Here is a 19,816-nt window from a genome sequence, read left to right as displayed (position 1 = left end):
AGCCAGTACCTGAAAGGGGCCTACAAGAAAGGTGAAGAGGGACATTTACAAGGCCATGGAATGAGAGGAAAAGGGGAAATGCCTTTAACTTGAAAGAGGGTAGGTTTAAACTAGATAGAAGGGAGATTTTTTTTTTTTATGATGCAGTTAGTGAGGCACTGGAACACATTGTCCAGAGATGTGTTTGATGCTCCAAATATGAATGAACTTCAGAGGCAACTTCCAGAGGATTATGCAGATTTGGTCAATTCATATAATTCTTTCAAATGAGTACATTATTTATAGTTTCCAGAACATAACTAATAAAAAAATGTAAAAATGTGACTGCTGAATTGTAGTCCATGCACAATGGTTGCATTGAATTCTGTTCACAAACAAATCCATTGATATGATCTGTTTCCTCTTCAGCCTCCAGTTGTTTGAAAGATATTTACAACTGTTGGTTATTAGTCTTGGCATAAACAGGACTATTAGTGCTGCAAGAATATGAAAACAAGCAACAAAACAAGCATTGTTTAGTAGAAATCTGAATGTTTTTGCTATATGAAGCCATCTCAGTAAACAGTTTTGCTAAATCTCTCTTCTGTAGGAGTAAGGAAACAGAGGGATTTTATAATGAGTAAGTTGAACGCTTGATAAATGGAGAGCCAGTTTTGTGTCATGCAGGTTTCCTTCTCATACACCAAATGAATGTACCTAATTCCTAAAAAACTCAACAGCATGAGGCATCAGGCTATAATCAGAGTGGTATAAAATGTACAGTCCTACTTTTCATAACAACCTATTCTTATTAAGTGTACTTTTATTGTATGTAACTTGGCTTTTTTAAGATCACTATGAACTTTGCATTTAAAAATAATATGTTGAAATCCTGACCCTGAAAAGGCGAGTAATCTCAAAATGGTTCTGTTAATTTAACAACACAGAAGAAACAGCTGTCTTGCTTGCATTTAGTGATTTATGTCTATACCCAGACTCTACATCAGTGTTACAATGATTGTTTATGCTCATTGCTGTCACACAGGAAAACATACCTCACAATCTCCTGAGAAAAATGTACATGCTGAGATGAAAGAGGATTCAAATTAGTTTTTGTACTTACATAATTTCTTTTGGACAGGTTGTGAGTTCTCTTTATTTTGTTTCATGTACACAGTTTAGCTGATGGCTGCGTCATCTTACTGACGTGGAGTAGCCATGGAATAATTACAAATTGGAGCCTACCTGGTAGAATGAATTTCTGTCAGCTTTAAAGCCAAGTTCTACCATAATTTCACAGGACCGAACTCCAAATTATCTGTGAATTATACATTTGACAGGCAAATAAATAACTTCAGTCTAGGCAAAAATGTGGTTTAATTTGAAAATTAGTGATTTGTGGTTAATTTGCAAAGAGGTTGTGTATGCACTAGACATTCAAAAACTAAAACATACTCTTAACCTATTTCAGATGTATGTCTTGCAGTCACCACTGCAGACAGTGAACAAGTGTACAGAGAATTCTGCAGCATGATATACTTTCAGATGCTAATGGGCAGCAGAAACATGACATAATTTAGTCTACAGAAGTTACCAATGTCAAGGATCTAGACATTAAAGTTGTTGCTGTTCTGAGAAATATGTTCTGTTGACTGTAGATAGTGTTGTCAGAGAGATGTCTTATGGGCAAGCTAATGATGAGAGATCTGGGAGATCTGCTTCTTGAAATCCCAAAGGGATTTTATCTCTGTGCACTTTTTCTATGAATGGATAAAATAGCATTTACATCCCAAAGCAGTAGCATCTTTTTCAGTGAAAGTTCCATGAGATGCTCAGACCTGCTAAAACAAGTGAGTAAAAGGTCTTTTAGACCTCCATGCCAAAGATGCTCCAAAATCTTAATTTTGAGAGATTGCTCTCCCTGTATCTTGTACACTTTTGGTTATTTTCTGAAATTTAGTAAGACCTGAGATGGTTAAGAAGGTGATAAACTGTAGAAACGGATCACATGTTTTGTGAATTGAGTGTTTGGAGATACTACAATTCACAGTTCTCCAAACTGTGTCCAAATATTCCTTTTTCAAGTGTTAAGACTTGTTTAAAAATAGAATATTTTTCATCAACATGCAGCAGTGTCTTACTGCAAAATACCAGCCTCAGAGACACTCAAACTTTTCAGAGAAAGAGCCAAAAATGTGTTAGTAGTGGAAGTCATCCCAAAATCTTATTCTTGCAGCTAGCTGGTGAAATTTTAAAAGAAGTTCACAAAAATGTAATGAGAAGAATGGCATCTCTTTGGTTAAATTGTGAGTGGTGTTACAAGAGTAGCAGCACAATTCAGGCACTTTGAAAGTAAAGTCTCCTGCCAGATTAATCTGTACATCAGGTACAGTGGCATGGGGTGAAAATTCAGACACTGGAGGTGGGTCTCTTTCCTGATTGCACCTGCACTGCTGGACCAGTGACTGTCTCCATTTCATTCCTCAGGGTCTGCAGTGCCCTCCAGGCAGTTGCACTGGCCAGCCCAGCTGCTTCTGAGCACTCCCTAACCTGTTTCAGCCCAGATAACACCAGTTATCAGAGAATTTCTATTTGGACCACGTGAGCTTGCTGGATTTGTTCTCAGCAACCCAGATGCACACATGCATCTCGGTAGCCTCTGCCAGAGGGAGGCTTACAAGCAGCTGGGGACAGCTTGTGGGCAGTAAATTGTTTAGTCAGCACAGTTCTTGTTGGAAAAAAGAGTCTGCCTGTAGTCAAGAGACCCTCACTTACCATGTGTGCAAGCCTCAGACTCACCCTCTTTACCTGAGATGTGCTCCTCCAAGGTATCAAAAGGAGTGTGGATATTTCAACGCTAGTTATTTTTGTGTACCAGCCTAGTTTTCACAGTGTTCTAAGATAAACTGAAGAAGGTCATGCTATATGAAATAAAATGTGAAATTAAAAGTCAGGGTCTTGAAATGCTCTCCATTCACCTGCATGGAACCTACAGCTTCCGTTTAACATGATGGCAGAGTTGTGAGATATGAGAGCTTTAATTCATTTCTTTCTCAAATAAAGTGTTTTATTTAAAATAAAAAATACAGTTTTATTTTGTGCTTAGGGTCTTGGGATGCTACTTCTAATGTAAGTAGGTGTTAATTTGTGGGCATAGCTCAGGCAAGGTCATAATAAGTCTATCATACAGTCAGTTACCAAGTTTATCTCTAATGTAAAACTTACTTATAGAGGATGATCTTTGGAACTGTATGCATCAGATAACACACCTACACATCACTTGAATATGTTAGCACCATCTGAAATCTTAGTGATTTTTTTAAAGTATGAGTAAGTGTTTCAGTGACTCACATATGAAAGATTTGGGGGAACCAAACAACTCAGGCGAGGGAGAACTGAGTAGGAAGTGGCCTGATTGCCATGGGGACAGAACTAGAGCAGATGTGGTAGTGAAGGCAGAGTGATACTGAGCTGTCCTACAGCTTCTCAGAAGTATCAAACTATTGTTTTAAAGTGTTTATGGAGCATATTAACAACTAACTACATGCTTTTTAAAGACACTTTTCATTTTTATCTATTGTTTCCACCTTAGGTATTACCTTCCTTCACACGGATATATGATTTTTAGCTATGGAATTATTTTTTTTAATTAAAAAACAATTAGTTTTCCTATATTGTGAGTTGGTACTGTGTTCTTCTTGATTTCAGATCTAATATAAACTCCATAGAGGTATTTTCTAATATTGAGAAATTTGTCTCCCCAAGAGTCACGTTTTTCTTAAAAGCTGTATTGTTTTCTTTTGAAAAATGTCTTCAAATTTGAAATAATTGTCTTGAATTAAAATATATTGCATAGGGTACAGATACTATGTGTAAACAGAGTTTAAGACCTGAAGTTCCTTTTTCTTAAGGTTTTTTTATATGAGGGGTTTTTTTGTGAGTTTAAATCTTTGATATTTTTAAGCAATCCAGGTTCCAGGAACATCTTAACATTTAAGACTATAGGTGTTTTTGAAACTGGCCACTTTTACAACAGATTCAAAGCATAAAGGGACTTTATTAGAAGCATCCAATTGTTTGTCTTTTCTAAGAATTAGATTCCCCTGGATGCAGTATTTGTTGTAAAGCAGTGCTTTCTTATAAAGCCTAAAATATTGAAGTTCAGTTTTAGTAAAATGTTTTGTTTCATATTATGCCAAAAATACACTGAGCTACTACTAAGTTATGGCATTTGCAGTAATACTGTGTGTCAACCTGCTTCATAGATTTTATAGTAACAGGGAGATAGGATCTTACGTGTAAGATAGGTCCAGAACTTTATGGTCACTAATCCTGCTGTAAAAATAAGATCTGATGAGTTTGAAAGTACTGTGACATGTTTATGCACTGAAAAAATAACACATTATTTGTATGCTAGTAGTACCACTTAATATGTGAGTTTTTCATCTTAAGATCTGAAATGGGGCAAAATTAATTAAAACAAGCCAGAGCATTCTAATTTTTCTCAAGGAATTCAATGACTCACTTTTACTGGTATTTTAAATGCTGTTTTTTAAAACAGACCATAACATTGTAGTGCTCATGCAGTAACACACCCCAGTGGGTCTGTAAGGCCAGACCAAAAGGGTTACTCTAAAGGAATATGGCAGTAACAGGAACTTCTGTGTAATTGCACTGCTGATCTGTGTGACAGATACAAAATTATTTTCCCACCTCATTTGATAGACAGAAGTTAAAATATTTAAATAAAGATGGGATACTATAAAACAACTATGCAAGAAAATTCACAAAGAATGTGTGTACTGTTAAAAGTTTCCAAGCTGTCATTAGCCAAGGGACTAAATACAGTAGTATGGAAGAAAGTGCTACTGAGTTGTGAGAGTCAATGATAAACTAAGCTCCAGATTGCTGGAAGGGACTAAGTATTTGAGGTTTTTATCAGATTCATCTTCTGTGAATTTGCTTACACCTATTTATCTGTTTTCTCAGCCTGTGGCTATTTGACAAAGTTCAGGAATCTTCTTCTATCACTGTTTTATCACCAGATTCTAGGAACTAAGGGTAGTCAGGGTCAGAAGGTTAGCACTTTGTGCTTATTCTAGAGAAAGCTGTTTTCTCTTGTGCTTGCTGAATCCCCAAGTAGACAGGGTCTTTAGTACAGAGCTACAAACTCACTATATGTTTTTTCACAATCTTAATTTACTTTTGATCATGAATTTACAACCCAGTTTAAAAAATGGGGTAAGATCATACATGTGGATCTAGTAGTGTCCGAGCTGGCATGCTAAGATTCTCTGTTGAGACTGGGAAACATAACTTCTAGTTGCACTGCTGTAATGTTCATGCATTTAGTACTAAACAATAATTGGGCAAAAGACAGATACTCCAGTTACTATTGATTTGAATCCAAATGGACATTTTCCTACCCAAGTCCAGTTTGCCATAGCATGATTGATGATCTTAATGACTTGCATTACCATAGCAGGAGGAATATATTATATATATATATATATATAGTTAAAATATATTTTAACTATACTTTTTGGCTTATGGAGCTGAGGAGGAAAAGCATCCCAAGTCTGCTATTCTGAGAGTGTGGATATTACATTACTATCACAAAAGGTAGGCACCCATAGCAATGCCTTCTGGCAGCCCAAAAGGAGTACCTGAGTAAGACTATGGCAGATCTGGAGGGCATGCTTCCTAAATTTTTCCTTTGCCACTAAGTTTTAAAATTTATTTGCTTCCCATCTCTGGAGAAAAATTATGTGATATGAACCTTACCTTACATGACTGAAGAGCCCTGTGAAATTGTTAATACCTTTTCTCATGCTGGAATGTATGGAGATTTAATTTCTATGTTTAAAAATTCATCTTAAGAGAATAAAAATAAGATAGAGTACAAAGAAATCTCAGACTATAGTATGTGAAAACTCACCTGAGTTTTGAGGATTTATTATGTTTCTGATATACATACAAGTCCAAACCTTTGTTATCATGTGTTCTTGATTTCAGTTCTTGCTGATCTTTTTAAATGTTCAGGGTCTGTTTCTGCCATATGGTGATAAGTAGTGCTGCAATCTTTCTGCTTCGTTCTTAAACAAAGGAACTTATTTAACCAATGCTAAGCAAGTATATAAAATCTAATTGCTAAATCAGAATTTAAAAAGTGAAATAATTTATTGTCTATAATCCTTATTAGCCCAGTTAACTGGTCTGAATTCTGCTTGGATTTATGACAGTTTGGCCCTTTTTTTAAGATACCTTACCTTCCTTGGATTTAATACAGGGAAGGCATGTAGGAGTCCTGGTACACAAAAAATTGCTGTGTCTGAACAGATGATTACAAGCAATTCCATTTATTAAGTTTAATAACTTACTGTTTCCCAGACTGTTGTCTGGCAGCTGAATGACCTGCCTTGCTTTTACAGTAGGGAAGAAATATACCCAGGTGTTACAACAAGTCATCTGATAAGGAGTACCTTGCTGTCACTAAGTTCATTGTTTGTCTTTCTGTGTCCAAAGCCAACTTCCTCATTGCAAAACTCTGGCCTTCCTTGGAACTGGATAGACTAGCCTGAATTTGAAGCAGTTCCAAACCTGAGTGGTGGATCTTTTAGTTAAGGAATAACAACAAGGAAGAAATAGAATGAAAAATAAGTAAATCTTCGCATGAGTTATATTGTAGATCTACTCCTACAGAAGTAAAATGTATCTTGCACTGTGGTAGCTAGAACTCTGCTAAATATACACCTACAGCAGTTTAAAATTTTCTATAATAACTTATCCTGGCAATAGCAGCAAGGCCAGTCTCAGTGCAGCACGGTCAGTGGTGTGGTCAGCTCAGGAGGGCAGCTTTAAAGCTTTGAGAGCTGCACAAAGCTGTCAGTGCTTCAGTGCACACATACCTGTACTTCCCTGCGGGGAAGGGGGATGTTCTGGCAGTGGGTGTGTGTCAGTTTACTGGATTCCATTCCCACTTGGCTCAGCACTGTTGGATTGTTTGCAAGGTATTCAAGGCACCTCTTAAAAATATATCAGTGACCTGGCACTTGACTATTTTGAATGTGGGTGTACCCCGGAGGTTGCAGTCTGGCCTTTGATATACATTTGATTCTGGGTAAGGGAAGGCAAACTTTCCAGTCTTTACTGGGAAGTGATCCATATCATTCCCACTTGTCTTAACAGTTCACTCAACTCAGCTTAACAGTTCTTACTAGTTGCCCTCTGAATGTTCCTACTTAAGCCTGGATAGTCCTTCTAGCTGCCTGTCATGAGAATTGACAGCTCGTGTTCTACACCCTTGGGGTCTTTTGTTCTTAGCTGTTGTTCTTGGGAGAAGAAACCCAAAATTCTATTGATTCAAGTGTATGTTGTTTTTAAGTACAGCATTATATACTACAATTCAACTTCTGCTGATTCACTGAGAATATTTCATAGCCTATACTTTATATATCAGTTTGACTTACTTTGACTTTATTTTGACTATCAGTCAAAATAGGTTAACAGATCCTGTAGATGCCATACTAACACTTCCCCAAACAACTTACTCATATTTTGAAGTATTTCTCAGGAGGCAGGTTGCAAAGCAATTTAGTTACATCCTAGGATCCAAAGGACAACTGAACGGTCTGTCATTGGCTTCTTTTTTGGTTAAAACCTTCCTGGAAACCCAGTTGTAGGAGATGGAATGGTGGTGTGAACTGAAAGAGCTGTCCTAATGGGAATTCTTAGGTTGGAGGATCTTCTGTATCGCCCAAGGCGACAAAAGCAACACAGGACACGGCCTGATGGCAACATTCTTCTCTGTTTTGAGTTTCTCCAATGAATTTTGGGAGAAAAAGGTAACCACATTTTTTAATAAATTCCATATGAACTCTGCAGACTGTAATAATTAGCTGTGTGATAATGACCTTGTGTCCATATTTCATAATTTAGTTATGCATTTAAACTGTTCTGTTAAAGCTACTTTTTTTGCCATGATTAAAGAATCTTTGTTTAACTGAGACCGGTATTAATGTACTCCAGATTCTGTTTCTTCAGAAGAGTAACAGATGTTCACAGTTTGGTGCAATTTTCAGATGAGCAATGCTGTTTATAATGAATTTTCCTGAGACCACCCAATTCATTTCACTTGTAACTTGAACTATGTCCAAGTGTTGATCTCAGGAGATGTAAAAGAGATGTAATAATTTTGTGCCCCACCCAGTTCAAAACACATGACTTAATATAGATGGAATTTAAATATGTATATTTCCAATCTACATAGAAAGCAAAAGTTTTATCTTGTATGCTATGAAAAATGGTGGTGGAAATAACATTCTTGCTTTAATTCATCAAGTATTCCTGAAATGAAATAAAATTATAAAACAAAGATGAACAAGTGAAAAACCACAACCCAGTAATTAAAACCAAAGAAACTGAGATTTATCCTGGAAAATGTAGATTTATTAAGCACAGAAAAAAAAATTAGAAATACAGCATGGGATGAGGTGTGGGGATGTGACACAATGCATTGCATCTTGTCAGAAACAGCTGCAATAAATTTTTTGCTACATTAACCAAAATATAGTCTGATTCAGAGCTATCTCTATCCAAGCCAATATATTTAATGTTAAATATTAAAAAAAAAAAAAGAGTTGATAGGGTTTAGGGATTTTAGAAAACAAGTATTGAGGAACTTTGGGTGAAAGAAAATGAAGCAATTCATATTTTTGCATTTCTAAGAAATCTCAGAGACTCAATGATATCAGTTAGAACAACTCACAAAGGAAGAAAGAAGCTCTGAATGACTTGAGAACATGAAAATTAAACAAATATTTCTGAATTGGCATTAATTGGTACTGAATGAAACATTTTTTCTTTCCTGACATTCATTGTACTTTATACTTAACATTTAGTGCAGTGTTATTTTGAGATTATAAACTGAGAACTCAGAAAAATGCACTGAGATGTTCCCATGGCAACCATAGTGTGCAAATTATCTATCTGAACACTATGATCAGGGTAATGTCACATCGTCATATTGAGCCTTGCTGTTTGGCAGGTATGTGTTTTACAACATGAGTTAAGTGATAAATGTAGATAGTTATAAATGGCATTAAAATCAATGACCTGAATTTATTTTTTTTTTAGCAAGAGAATTGCTCTCCAGTGTGATGCAAGGAATTTCTTTAAATTTTTGGAAAATACCTTGGCTGGAGGGTTCTGAGCTGCATATGGAAAAACCATGTAGAAAATGATATGGTTTTTAGGCACTGTGAATACTCAGTCTTGTTCTTTGATGGCACTCGTTCTCCAGTCAGAGCACCAGGATTTTCATAAATGTGTGTGTGCAGTTGTGTCCCAACAGCCGATGTGTGAATGCAGAGATTGACGGGATGCTGTGATCCCCCTGCTCTCAATGGCTTTTGTGTTTGCTTAGCTGCTTGCCAGCAATGAAGATGCTATTTCAGCATCTTCCTTTCAGCTGAAGCCAGAAATACCAAATGCAAAGGAAACAGTGCTGCTGTGAATACTGTTGAAAGAGAGAGTTTTTTTTAGTGAAAAATAAATAAATTCATTAATCATTGCACCTCACTGTTATCTTTTTTTCTCTTTCTCTTTCTCAACTAGCAGCTTAAGGGCAAACTGCCTCTTCAGTAATTCTTGTGTGCTGGTTGCTAATGAAATTCTACACTTTCTCATTTGGAAATGAAAAAATATTTTGTCAGTGCCTTGGTTACACATGCTGTGGTAGATATTAGAAACAATCTGCTTTTTATAGTCTTATAATAGTCTGACTTGAATACATGCCTGACTTTTGAAGAGTGACCTGTCTTGCTTTACAACAAAAGACTTACGGTTTTAAGCCTGAACTTAAAATCTTCTTGATCTCCACTTTTTGCTTTGTTTTAAAATAATCTTCTGAGGAAATCAGTTACTTGCTTTGGTGTTGTTTGGGCTTTTTTTATTTTCTGTTTTTCTTGACGAAAATAAAAGAAATATTGAAACTTATATTAGAAAATGTATGGGATGTAACCTTCATTGCTGCTCTAGCTCCGTTTCCCAGGAAACGGATCAGAGCAGCATGAAATTTATCTAAAGCTCCCAGATCCGGTGCAGAAAAAGTGAAGGCAGGTCTAAAAGCTGTCTTTTAAAGCAGTGACTGCTAAGGACCTCTTACAAAGCTATGGGGGTGGGAGTTTTGTGAAGAGTGGAGTCTGAGTGAAAGCCAGGGAGTCTTTTGGTGGATCTGCAGAATGCAAACTTGGAAAAATTCTCATCTGGGCAAATCTACAACCGTTGCTTACAGTTAATACAGGAAGGTTGTATTAATTTAGACATGAGGACCGTGAATAGTTCCTGGGGTTGCCAGATTTCTTGTGATCAGGTATCTGCAAAGGTGCTTTCAAGTCCCTGAACTTCTGCCACCTGGGCTGTGAGCATGGGCAGGTGTGGTTCCATCTGCACAGGGGGCAGCTCTGACCCTCCAAGTGTTGCCTCTGCCTGTCGTGCTTTGGGAGGGGAAGAAGAGCTATAAATCCCTTACTCCAGTAGATCTTTACCCACACTGTGAGTCCCGATGTGCCAGTATTTACCTGTGGAAAAACATTTGGCTTCAGAGCACTGGATTTATGAAATAAAAGCAGACAATTAATGTATTGTGTATTTTTCAGGTGTTTGTAATGATGAAGCTTCCTGGTGTTACCAGTAAACCACAGTGTCACATTGTGGTACTGGAGCTATTATTAAAATAGGACTAATGCTAACTTCCTATAGGTAGGAAGATTAGATTAGCTCATGCATCAATTTGGCAGAAAAACCCACATTAACTATACTTATTTCTGCTCTTGCTTTTTCTGAAAAGTTCATATAGACTGGCCATGACTGTATTTTTTAATTTGCCACCTTTTTTAAGGCCTCTTTTGTCTTGCCTTAAAAGTAGGGCTTACACATGTCTCCCTTATGTGATCTTAACTTTGTGTTCTGCTGATAATGAACTGGAGCTAGAGCTGGTGGAGAATTTTCCATGAGAAGAATTTCAACTAGAAATGTTTCTAAAACAAATTCAGCAAAAAAAGAACTCTTCAAAAAAAATAACTTTTTTAACAGGAAAATCACAACATACTATTCTGTTGCATTTAGTTCAACCTGATTGGTCATATTTAATTAATTGACCTCAAGGATTTTGAGTCAGTTGAATAAGCAAAGCTCTGGAAACTCCATGACACACTGAAAATATTTTTGATAGTAAGTGATAAATTTTGCAAAACTTTTTTCCCTTGAAAAAAAATGAATTCCTCCAAAAGGAGCTGACATGTAAACACATTTAGCCTGTGTTTCCAAAAACTGTTTCAAACCAAGAACATACTTACAGGTGTTTGGTCAAGTGTTAAGATGCTCCTGTCCTCCCATTTTGAAAGGGATAAATAGGTTACTCAACCCTTGTCACACTAAGAAATAGCAAGCCAGGGAACACTATTTTAAAAAGAAAGATGCAACTTTTTCTAGTCCAGTAAAGCCTAGAGTTTGATGTTGGCTTAAAAGCAAGCAGGAAATACAGGAGGCCACAGGAGGAAGTAAGGGTGTGGTTTTCTTATACACCAATAGTAACAAGCATTAGAAAATATTCATAAATAAGACTAGTAATTAAGATTCTTAACAAAGGTATCATTTATATTTTCATTTTATACAGTTAGAACCAATTTCAAAGTTTTATCTTTTTTCTTTCAGAATGATCAGTCTATGCAAGATATGCAGATAATTGGAGGAGATGATCTTTCAAAGCTGACTGGCAAGGTTTGTTCATTTTAAATTTAAGAAAATAAATTCACTAAAAATACTTGAGCTATATAATTTTTGTCAGATACTAATACAAAATCAAAGTTATTTATTCTTCTGTATTAAATTGCTGTGATGCCACGGGTTTCAGATTGCAGATGCCCAGAAAGGTAAGAATGTAGCCTCTCTATCCTTGTGCAGGATTTCCCAATAGTTGTACATGTACCATCAGTGAGATTGTGGGCAAAATTTGTGCTGTAATGTTTCCTCTTAGCTCATTTATGTCATGGAGCCTTGTTTTTTCTGCCTTCAGTGGGTGCATGCAAGCAAACTGCACAGTGCATATCCCTGTTGAATTCAGCATATGAGTTTAACCATTTTACCTACTGCAGAAAATCCAGTTGTGGAGCCTTTCACTCAGAGAATCAAATGGGATTTTTTATTTCAGCATCAGGCTGGCTATATGACTGAATCTGCACTAAGCTTGAGCCTTGTGGTAAGGAGAGAGAGTGGTTTGAGGCAGTGAAAAGGCCATTTTCATCCAGCCATGGTAATACAAAGCAGTACTTTGGAGAGGAAGGAAGGCTGATTTCATTAGGCAAATGGTCTGTGTGGCAAATGGTCAGAAAATGGATTCTTTACTTATGCATTAAGGCAACATAATACTTATCTTGTTATTTGTACTGTATGTGCAGTCACTGTTTTATTAGGTGGTTCTAGATAATATCAGTTTCTTCAAAGCACTCAAATGGAGCATTAGCAAACTCATTTGTTTTGCTGTACTATAGCACACAAGAAAAAGAAGGGAAAAACTGAACTTTAAATAGTTCATTAATATTAAATAGGGTTTGATGCAACTAGAACTGAAATTTTAAAAATGTTGTTATACTCAGAATATTTTAGTGATATATATGTACTCAATTTACACTTCTAAATACTCCTGCTGGGTGTTGTTTCCAAATTGCCGCTAAAGCGTTCATCATATTCTGAGGAAATATTAATACATTTACTACTTTCTAATATTCAAACACTGGAGTTACCTGTTTTTCTATGATGATTTTGCATATGTTTCTCTACCTCACAGGCAGAACTGGCAGTGTGTCTTACTTAACATTTCTCTTTTTGAACATAGTTCAAACACTTCCTAATTTCCTATCCCAGCTCTCCTTCCCCATCTTCCAATCCCAAATTTCCTTGATTAATGGTTGCAGATATTATTTCCAGACATGGTATTTCCAGTATCATTCGAATTCACTGGGCAAAACATTATTTTTTGCAAGACTTTTGTGTATTTATCTGCCCACTTGTGCATAAGAAGGAAGATTTCACCTTATTTGGTCCTGCTCTTAGCAAAAATTAAGTAAATTGTTTTCTTACAGTGAAAATCCTGGTAGTCTTTTTCTCAGTGGCATGGCTCTCCTGTTCCCAGGTATGGAATGGGACACAAAACTTGGCTGTTGGGAGGCTAGGAGATACTTGGGGGAAGGCTGGGCATCAACATAGTGTAAGGTGCCTGGGCAAGGAGGCTGGGATCTTGGGTAGGTGTGAAGTGGCTGGTTTGGGAATAAATTGGTGCTCAGGAGGGGAGCCCAATGCTGGAAGCTGGGTGTGGAGGCTGAAGCGAGGCAGGGAGAGCTGGGGCTGCCAGGGGAGCAGACGCTCAAAGGGTCTGTTTGGTGTTTGTATGTGGGGCTGTCTGTGACACAGCTGATGCAGGAATAATGAAATAGCATTTTTGCTGTAACACGTGAGAACAGGATTCCCTTAAGACTTATTTTACTGTTTGAAAAGCTGGAATGCAAAGCTTAGGCTCAAATGTTCATGGCTTACACTTCTAAAGTTGGATATGTGAAGGAGTGGCCTTATGTCCACAGATGCCAACTTCTCCATCTGTTGCTGACTTCAGCAGTTAGTGCAAGTATTCAGCACATTTTACTAATCAGCCATTTGTGGGCTGATTCAGAGCCTCCTACAGGCCATGTAAATCTTTTCCTTGAAGTGTTTTAAATACCTCTCTTTAGCTGATGGCTTTTAAAACTGCCGGTTCAGTAACCATCCAATGTCACTGAGTGAATTAGTTGAAGACTTACTCCAAGAATTCCACTTATTTGCTATCAAGCAGGCTGTGTTCTTCCTCTGCCTGCTTGGAGTATTTAACAAGAAAACATTATAATTATATTGAAAAATTTATATACTAAGTTAAATCCTATTAACTTACTGATCATGGAAGATGTTTTCAAAAGCACAAGTGTGAGTTTGGAATATAAGTTCCATTAAGTTTCTGTAAAGTTGAAAAGTATCAATAAATGTGAACAGTTTTGAAACTTACAGAGAAAAGATTCTGAGATTTTGATGTTGAACTGCCTTTCATCAAGTAATAATACCCTGAACCTCAGCTAGCCTATAATCTTAATGAAGAACTAAGGCTGCCTATTGGAAAAACAGCTTACTGAGTGGACATGCTGGTATATAATAATGTTGGGATTTTTTCCTGAGAAAGCTTACAGAAAGCAAAAAAATATAAAAGCTAATTAGAAAGAGGCTGTTAAGGACAATAGTTCTTCAGAATAATATCTCCTCTGTACTTCTCTGCAATATGTTTTTGTTTATAAAATTGTTATAGTCCTGGCAAAAATGTATAATGACCCAAACCATGAAAAAGAGAAATATTATGAGAGTTAGCATACAGACCCAAACTGCCAAAATTATTACCTGAAGAAAATAATCTCGCATTTGAAATTATTCTTCTGTGAAGAAGGTCACTGAGGCAAGAATGAAGTTTTCCATGGCACAAGTCATTAATTAAGGTACTCGAAGAATGAATATATAGCTTAACACTCTAATGCTTTGTAACCATTTCTAGCGAGAAAAAAAAATAATTAAAAATCTCTCCTTTAATCATGTGAGTAGGGAACATAAAGTTTCTCAGTGTCTGATTTCATAATAAAGTAGTTTTCAATTACTTTAAAACTGAAATTCTCACTTGGGTAAAATTTATCCTTAATGTTTGTAAAGGGGAAAACATTTTGAAAAGGGGGGATAATCAGTTACTGTTCAGAAATCTGTTTCACAACAAGATGACAATAGAAATGTATGAAGATGAGGTGAAAGAACAAACAATATAACCCTGCTTAGTATCAATACTGTAATCATACTGTATAATACTGTAAAAATTCCTAACATATTTTCAAGTATTTATGACATTTGAGCAAAGTAAGTTTTAAAGCATCTAGAAGCTTCAGTAAGTTCACCTGTACCAGAGCTGTGAGTAGCACTGTTTATCTCTTTGCATGTACGTATATTTTGTCTGAAGAGCTTTGGAGCTGGTTTTGTAGTCAGAAGTCTCCAGTGACAGGAATCATTCTGTATATCACAGCATATATAAAGTATGTCCTGTAACCTTTCAAAAAGCTGCTACACCACTTTGACTTGTCTCCTTGCAAATGAGACAAATTAGATAAAATCATAAATATAAAGTTTACATATTTTTGCAATTAAATACTTATTACAGTTGTATAATATACTTGATGTCAAACTTAGATCTGTATATTACTGTTGTCCCTATTTCTATATAGTATAGAAACTGAACAAAAATAGTCATTATTAGTTTTTAAGTTAGGAAGAACTTCAGACTAAAACAGAGTAGTTACACAGTTAATACTATGCAATTATGGAGCCGGTGAATTTCTAAAATTCTGTCAATGCTTATGTTCTGTTTGAATTCCCCTTGTTCATATTAAGTATGTGTTGTTGACAGTCAGTGGTTTTGTCATTTTCAGAGAAGTGTAGAAGGTAATAAATAGCCATCAAGAAAAAAGGAAAGTGAGTATTTGTGTTTTCTCTGCACTTTGTTGTGTTAGTTTGAGCACTCCATCCTCACTCTGATGGTCTCTTAAAATGGCTGATCAGTTCATAAGAAAAAGAAGCTTCAATCAGAAGAAGATATTCACCATGCAACTCTTCTTAATTCCTTCTGGCAGGATTTGTGCTATAATATCTCCAAACTTCCTTTATATGTCTTGCCTAAATCAATTTATCCACTGTCTACCATTTTCTTGCCCAGCTTGTCATTTGCCAGGATGTTCCAGGAACATAAAGCATTCTCACTTTCTTCTCTTATGCCTCTCATTTCATCCCTATTTTATTGAACCATTTTCTGTGCATGTCATAGGCATCAGCAACAGTTCTGAGAGCTGTTTCTCTATCATTCTCCTAAATATGTTAGCACATCAATATTTAGTAAAGAAAAACGATGTTTTATTCTCTGGATTATTATACGTATTATCCTCACCATTTCAAATTTGTTTCTCAGAATTCTACTGGTTCTATACTTCTTATTCTCTCTGTTAGTATCACTGTCTTGACTAATGTTGTGATTTCTACCCCTCTATATATTCCTTTATAGAGTAATGCCCATGAATTTGCAGAAACAATAATGCCATTCTCTTTAGAACGTTATATACATGAGACACAATTTACATGACAATAAAGGTATGCAAAATTCACTATACATTTTGGAAATAGTCACGTCCCCCACTCACCTGAACATCTTACTTTGTTCCTCTCAGACATGCAGCCTTGCCTTTTTCATCTTTTCAAAGGTTGATTTTATGTATCTTGAAGCATTGCACATCTTCAGTACCTCTGCTTAACTGCTATCTTTAGTCACTTCTGTTGTTCTCCATTTTTTCTTAATTAGATTTGATACTGTCTATTCTTCTGACAGTTGCTGTCCTTAACTGTTTTTTCTGAAGCAAAAGACACCATTTTTTCCTTCTCCAAAATCAATCACCTTTCTTTGCACTTCTTTCTTATGTAATCTGTTCTACTGTTCATTATTATTTTCTTTTGTTGTTTTGTTTTTCTGGAGGAAGGAAAGTATAAAAAACCTTTACAGCCTTCCTATCCCATTTTCCACATGGGCTCTGCTCAGCCACTCTCTGCCTGCTTCTACATCATACCTGTTCATAATCCTATTTCATCTATGTCGAGAAAATCCTCATCCAATTCCAGATGACCAGAAGGCTGTACTTCTTCATGAAAGTGAGAAAATGGAAACAAAAGCCATTCCTGAATTACCTTTAGATTAATTATGGTAGTTTGTTCTACTTTCTATGCACAACAGAAGGATGCTGTGAAGATGGCTGCAAGTGGAACATGAGTGTGCACAGCATTCAACACAGTGCTCTCTAAGACCAAATCATCAGGTCCTCCATTATTGTCCACCACTCTGTTAACTCTTGGAGATTCTGAACTTGTTTGACACAATTTAAATAGCTGGTAACCAGTTTGCTCCCATCAGCAGCTGCTACTGACCAAACCAAGTGTCTGAAAAAATAAGATTTTTGAGATGTCATCTGGCCTTCCAAGTATGCCGTAAGATGTGGATGAGCCCAGTAGAAAAGATTAAAAGGAGACATATGTGACCTTTTCTAGAACCCTGTAGAAAGTTCCTAGCTAGATGTCTCATTTTACGGAAGTCTTTCATATTATTTTTTAACATTCTGATGAAGTGTTAATATCTGTGGATTTCATTCCTGTGTGCATAACATAAAATTATTTCATTTCTCACAGGAGCCCTTGTAGCTTTCTTTGAACCTCTTCTCTGAAACTTGATGCATTTTTCTTTCATTTTTATTTGATAGTGATTCTTTAGCTCTATGGCACTGTCATAAAATGTCTTGTTTAAACACTGGTACCTGAGGCTTCCCAAATACAGTGCTAAGAAAGCAAGTATTGCATATGTGAAGACTAAACTGATTATCCATTAAAAATTCAGTTTGAAGAATCACATTATCAATTTATGTAATTCTGATGCTACAGAGTACACATGAAAAGATGTCTTCAGAAAGAATCTAGCTGAAAATGCAGACTGCTGAATGGAAATTTATGTAAAGGAAATGAAAAAGACGCTATATTGTTGCTTTTGATTCCCTTATGCCCATAAAACAAAACAAAAAAAGAAATAGAGATTAATAAAGAGATTTTGTGGGGGGAAGGTGGTGAGGGTTTTGGAGTTTTTTTACAAATATGCTTTCACTTATAGAACTGGACAAATAAATGAGTTCACCTTTTCTTGATGTGGTGTATTCATGCATACTTGGCAAGCTGGTATAACTAACAATATGTTACAAGTGCTCCCAAGTAGTTTAAGAATAGTTCTATCCAAGAAAGAGGCAGGCAGGAACTCAGGATATGAATGGGGACTTGAAGATAAAAGTATTTCCATCAGTCCAAATTATGCCAATCTTCCCACATTAAGGTTCATTTTTTTTTCCCTTTCTTTTTTTTCCTTCCCAGGATAGTTAATTGGTCTGATCACAAAAAGGGCTTTGTTTAGATATTCCTTTATCTTAAGGCCCAAAAGCATCTTGTCTGAACTTATGGGTGAGTAGAATGAAGGGTCCCAAATGATAATTTCTTCACTGTACCACAGTGTATCTTTTGAACTACTAACAATTTTGATTTAGAGACTTGATGGAGAAGCCTCCATATATCAGGCATTTTATACCAATAGTTAACTGTCATCACTGCTAAAATGGTGAACCTAATTTTTTTTTTTCCAAATGTGAACAGTTTTTTATCTTTTACTGTGGCCTTTTTTAATACCTTTGCCTACTGGATTAAGCAGTTTGCCATTATCAAATTTATATTACCATATGGTTGCATATTTGCCTATCACACAGTCATTACTTAAGCTTCTTTTAGATAAACTAATCCATTTGGAGCCTGCTGTACAGTACTGGCATACTGTAGGATGTAAATGAGACAAGGTTTGAAGGTGGAATTAACAACAGGAAATTAATAGTAGGCAACTGATATAGTTGGAAGAAATGAAATTTCAAGTAGGCAGATCCTTCTGTTGGTCTGAATAGAATCAGCAAACTTCAGGCTAAGTAAAGATTGGGAGAAACTCTTCATTTTAACCTAATGTGGTAATCAGACAATTTAGGATAAGAAAAGTGATTGCCCTACATAATCACCTGCCCTGTGACTAGAAGGGCAGATAAAAATGTTAAGAATTCCTCTGAGCTAAAATAAGAGAGGAAATTATCAGCTGTGGAACACTGATAAATGAGTTGAAGGGCAGCTGCACTGGAGGATTATAATGTGCTGTAAAGCCACTATTTTATTCAGTCCATGATTTTGAGTGCATACAGCAGTTCTGAATTTTTGTTCCCAGGCTCAGCTGTTGAAGGTATTTTGTGGTCTCTCTGAGGCTGTGGGCTGAAAGGTCAAAGTTCTTTTGTGAAAAATGTTCCCCCACTGGGAAATGGGCTGTTAATTAAATAAAAGCTATTACTTCCTGCTACAAACCTTACTTCATTCTAATGTATTTTTTTCAGGTCTCAAATAATTTTTCTTTTCTCAGTTTTGAGTTCTTTCTTTCCTTTTTATTAAAGAAAAAAGAAAGTGCATGTATGCTATCCTGCTGATTTTTTTTAGAAACATTTAAGGAGAAAGTACCCTCTTTATGTACCTACCTGATTTTCTTGCTGTACATGTGAGGGCTGAGTTTGTCCTCTTAGCTGTAGTATGACATTAAGTACAGTTGTTTATTTGATTACTGAAATACAGTTTCAGCTTTCAAGGAAATACGCCCCCTATGTAAATGTGCAATTTAGAATTCTTACCTTGTTAAAATTTCACATTTTATATTAATTCAAAGACACAGTTTTCCTCAAAGTCTTATTCAGTGCTAACTTCAAAGTGCTACTATTTCACAGCAATTTTCATTTGAAAACAGTGTTCTGAATGGAACACAAAATCCAAGTCTAGAAAGAAATTTTTTATTCTTTTCCAGGGAGATGAAAAATAATTTCCATAGCGGTAACTACTGTCAGGCAGGAGGCAGACATGCCCTCATTACTCTGCTTGGTCTTGTTAGCTGACATTGTTCCATTTATTACTGACCTGTGGGAAGGTAAACAATAGAAATGTATTGACTCAGTGCCGGAGTAGTTTTCATCTTATTGTAAGTCAGGATTTTTTTAAAATGTACTATAAAAACAGCATACTTTCTTGCAGTGTATAAACTTGTGTGGCTTTAAGAAACACTAAATGACAGATTTTC

At 36.1% G+C, this 19,816-nt stretch overlaps 1 protein-coding gene across 8 annotated transcripts in view; it reads left to right on the top strand.

Annotated features, from left to right (window-relative positions):
• Positions 1-19,816, top strand: part of PRTFDC1 (phosphoribosyl transferase domain containing 1) — a 47,656-nt gene that overhangs the window by 16,014 nt on the left and 11,826 nt on the right. For all 8 annotated transcript variants that reach the window (XR_015278900.1, XR_015278903.1, XR_015278901.1 and 5 more), the window contains one exon: positions 11,695-11,760. Coding sequence is in view for 4 of the 8 variants with exons in the window: in XM_086861288.1 (XP_086717414.1) it covers positions 11,695-11,760 (66 nt within the window). In the remaining 4 variants the exon portion in view is untranslated. The remainder of the gene's footprint in view (positions 1-11,694; positions 11,761-19,816) is intronic.

Source organism: Cyanistes caeruleus, chromosome 1 (assembly GCF_971803275.1).
Source record: "Cyanistes caeruleus chromosome 1, bCyaCae1.hap1.1, whole genome shotgun sequence".
In the NCBI taxonomy this organism is placed as follows: domain Eukaryota; kingdom Metazoa; phylum Chordata; class Aves; order Passeriformes; family Paridae; genus Cyanistes; species Cyanistes caeruleus.
The sequence above is the reverse complement of the archived record's forward strand: the minus strand, read 5'-3'. Positions and strand labels throughout refer to the sequence as shown.